This window comes from Miscanthus floridulus, chromosome 7 (assembly GCF_019320115.1).
Source record: "Miscanthus floridulus cultivar M001 chromosome 7, ASM1932011v1, whole genome shotgun sequence".
Lineage (NCBI taxonomy): Eukaryota > Viridiplantae > Streptophyta > Magnoliopsida > Poales > Poaceae > Miscanthus > Miscanthus floridulus.
The window spans coordinates 75072102-75075936 of NC_089586.1; the positions used below are offsets into that span (position 1 = coordinate 75072102).

Genomic DNA, 3835 nt, shown 5'->3' on the forward strand with positions numbered 1-3835 from the left:
ATTGAGCATTGTTTATTGATATTACCCTTATTTGTAGCTATATGTGAGAATTGACTTCCTGGGCTCACATATGATGCGTATCTGATTTTGTTCTTAAAACCGGGTGCTACATAGTACAATTAATGTCCATAGAAACTATGATGATTTATGCATTAGGAGTGCCCTTATGCTTTGAGTGCTCCAAAGCACAAATTGAAAATAAAATTTTAAACACGTAGTAACGCACGGGCATGAACCTAGGGGCATATGGTTGAAGGCATGTTATTATCTAAAGAGTTAAATGCACTAGAGGTCTATTAACTTGTTATGAGGTTTCAATTAGGTCCATCAACTTTCAAAGTGTCTTTTCAGGTCCATAAACTTTGTATGCCGTATCACTTAGGTCCATATCTCTCCACATGTGCTTCTTATGCTGATGTGGCCTACTAACTTGTCCATCTAAAGCAACTATTGACCCTTCATTTTGTCAAACACATTATGAGCGCGCAAGTCGGTGCCGCTACCGTAGCCACACGGGTGTGCGAGCGACCTGTTGCCCATGCTGGTGCAGTCACGCTGCCACGCGAGCACCTAGAAGCTACGTGGGGCAGCCACCTTGGGGTTGGTCGAGCGGGCTGGCTATCGCTCGAGGCCGGCAAGGGAGGGCGCCCACTGTCCATGATCTTCAATGCCTCGGTCACCCGCGTTGACGTCGACCGCCTGAGCATCCGCACTCTGCTGCCGTGGGTTTGCTGGCGCCGGCGGCTGCGACGCGCGATGCTGAACCAGCATCACGCACGAGTGCCGCCATCCTCCTCCTGGGCATCCCCGTGTGCTCGAGTCTAGCTTCGGTGCGGTGTCCGTTGAGCACGCATGTGCGTGACAGGGTGGCCATGCTCCTGACCGCATTTGCCGATGACACCCCGATGGTGCAGGCTACGACAGACAGGCTACGGCCAGACTGCCAGCACAACAACAAAAGGTGCTGGCTCTCTGTTCCTCCACCGCGGACCCACAGCTGTCGCCCATGCTTGAGCCTCACAGAACACAAGCGCCACGTCAAAGCCTCGGTGCCGCCTCCGACCCACGCGCTCCATGCGTCGCGGTTGGACCCTGCGACCAAGCCTCGCTTCTCCTACTCGCGCGATCCTACACGCGCACACGCATGCTCACACGGCTGCTTAGTGCTCACCCACACGCGCCTACTCGGCGCCCCTGCTCTGGGTTCGTACACAGTGGCCTTGCAGAACAGTGTGTTCTCGGCGCCATGGCACTAGCACCTAGCACCGGCGAGCGTGAGGGCGACGTACGCGAGCACGCCGTCGGCGCTCGTGGCGTGCAGTGGCATGGCAGTTGTTCTCTCTGTGTGATGGTGCTCGCGACCCCTGTTCGCACGCGCGTCCACACGCTGGCTGCTCCTACTCGCTCGTGTGGCCGCGGCGGCGGCGCCTGCTCGTGTGTCCTCGCTCGCCTACTAGGGCGTGTTCACGGAGATGTGCCACCGGCAGCACGGAGGCGGCGACTGCGGGGCTCGTGAGGTCCACGCGGTGGCAGTGATATGCGGTCGGGACCGCGGCCACGGGCAAAGCGCGGCTGCCCCGGCGCGCACACCCATGGCAGTGGCAGGGTGTCGGCGCCGGCGAAGAGCGTGGCCGAGGATGGGTGCTCCGGGTGTGCCTCGTTACGTTGTAGCTGGCCGTGCTGACGGAGATGGGAGAGCGGCACGCGGCCAGCCTAGCCTAGGGGCGCAGCCAAGCCTCGAGTGCTCCATACCTCGCCCACGTGCCCGCGTGTCCGCGGCGGGCCTGTTCGCGCGCCCACAGCAGTGGTGGCGGCACCTGCTCGCGCGTCCACAACATATTTGACGAAATGAAGCGTCAATAGTTGCTTTAGAAGGACAAATCGGTAGGTCACATCAGCATAAGAAACCCACGTAGAGGGATATGGATCTAAGTGATACAACATACTAATTTTATGGACCCAAAAAGCCACTTTGAAAGTTAATGGACCTAACTGGAACCTCCTCACAAGTTAATGGATCTCTAGTGCATTTAACTCTTATCTAAAATATGAAGGGTGGTTTTAGTATACCAGTCGTGTATGAAAGCAAACTGATAATTCAAAGAGATGGTTAGCTCTAAAAGATTGAGGAATCAATTAATCTTGTTATGGTGATATGAACTTTTATGTGCGTGTGCACAAATGTATAATACTATAAATGCATACCTTGATGATTACAAACCATCAATGAGAATTTTAGCCATGCACAAAATTTAATTTGTAATATTGACATTCCGAACATCACGCCTGCATTATCGTTTTTTTTAACAATACAACACGTTCATGCTCAAACTTTTAGGGCGTTATTTGTTCTTGCTGCAACACACGAAAAGGTTTATACAGTAGAGTTGGTGAGCCTGCGACGCCACGCTATCCGCAACTATGTTAATTTTACGAACTTTGCTTTTTGGATTAATTGTCACATTAATAATGATATTTAATTTCACAGTATTGCTATCTTATCGTGCGATCCATGTGTTTTTAATACAAAAATTTAGTTGTCTCGTAGCAATAGCACGGACACGCTACCTGCCACGCTATCCGCAACTACGTTAATTTTACGAACTTTGTTTTTTTGATTAATTGTCACATTAATATTGATATTTAATTTCACAGTATTGCTATCTTATCGTACGATCCATGTGTTTTTAGTATAAAAATTTAGTTATCTCATAGCAACAGCACGGACACGCTGCCTAGTTTCTTTGGAACAAATTCCTCCTTATTCTCTCTCCTCTCATCTTATCTGCACCAGACCGCAAGCCTTGGCCTTATCTTATCGCCCCCATCTCAAATGCACGCACCGCCGTCGCAGTTCGTCCACCTCCATCCACGTCACAGTCTTCTCGGCGTTGGCCACCTCCTCCATCCTGCGACGGCCTCTGCTCTGATCAGCCCTGCCGCACCGCCGACGCCCTCTCCAAGCCGGCCTCGCTTGCAGCCCTGAGGTTCCTCCTCACGCCCCTGGGCAAGCTAGTCCATGGCTGCATGCTGGGCCACCGGAGTGAGAGGGAGCCGGATGAAGCCGGTATTTTTAGCTCCACACACACGAAACAGCTCCAGTCAGCGCAATATCCGTGACTCCTCGCATGGAGCCATTGGTTGAAAGGGCGTTTGGTTGGTGAAGCTCTAAAACAGCTCTAGGAGCCGTCCGAGAAGCTGTACCAAACGCCCCTTACTGCACACATTCAAAATATTTTACTAAGCTATCCTATTTAATTCTCCCTAGCTACACGCGTGAAAATATTTACTCTGACATGTACTATCCATCTACTGAGAGGATCGGACTGGATGCAAATTCAGGTTCCTAGTACTTTATCCATGCCCATAAAAAATGTTATTCTCGTTTCCAAAAATTTAAAGATTTTTAACTTTAACTAAATATATATAAGAAAACGTTAATATATATGGTACATAATTGGTATCATTGAATATATTTTTATAGTAAAATTATTTGGACATATGAATATTACTAATATTTTTTATAAATCTAGTTAAATTTGAGAAAGTTTGAAAAGCACGAGTTCTGCAGAGACTCTTTTTATAAAATGAAGTAGTATATGTTAAAGATATACAACACATCTTTCAAATGTCTATAAAACCGTTACGACCTAGAGCTCCATTATATAATATATCCTGAAGCTCCAGCCATCTAGGTCCTAGTAGTTCTATAGACATTTGAAAGACTCTGATAAGACTTTTTCTTAGAGAGTGTTATCGAGGTGGTGTTTAAATTCATTAAGTAAAGTTTAGGGATGTCATATCGAGTATTACATCGGGATATCACATGGGAGTG

The 3835-nt window shown here is 48.7% G+C and overlaps 1 protein-coding gene across 1 annotated transcript in view; it reads left to right on the forward strand.

Annotated features, from left to right (window-relative positions):
• LOC136465669 (uncharacterized) overlaps nt 1-85 on the forward strand; it is a 2057-nt gene extending 1972 nt beyond the window's left edge. The window contains exon 2 of the mRNA XM_066464314.1: nt 38-85. Coding sequence (XP_066320411.1) covers nt 38-85 — 48 coding nt within the window. The remainder of the gene's footprint in view (nt 1-37) is intronic.
• Nucleotides 86-3835: the final 3750 nt, after the last annotated feature.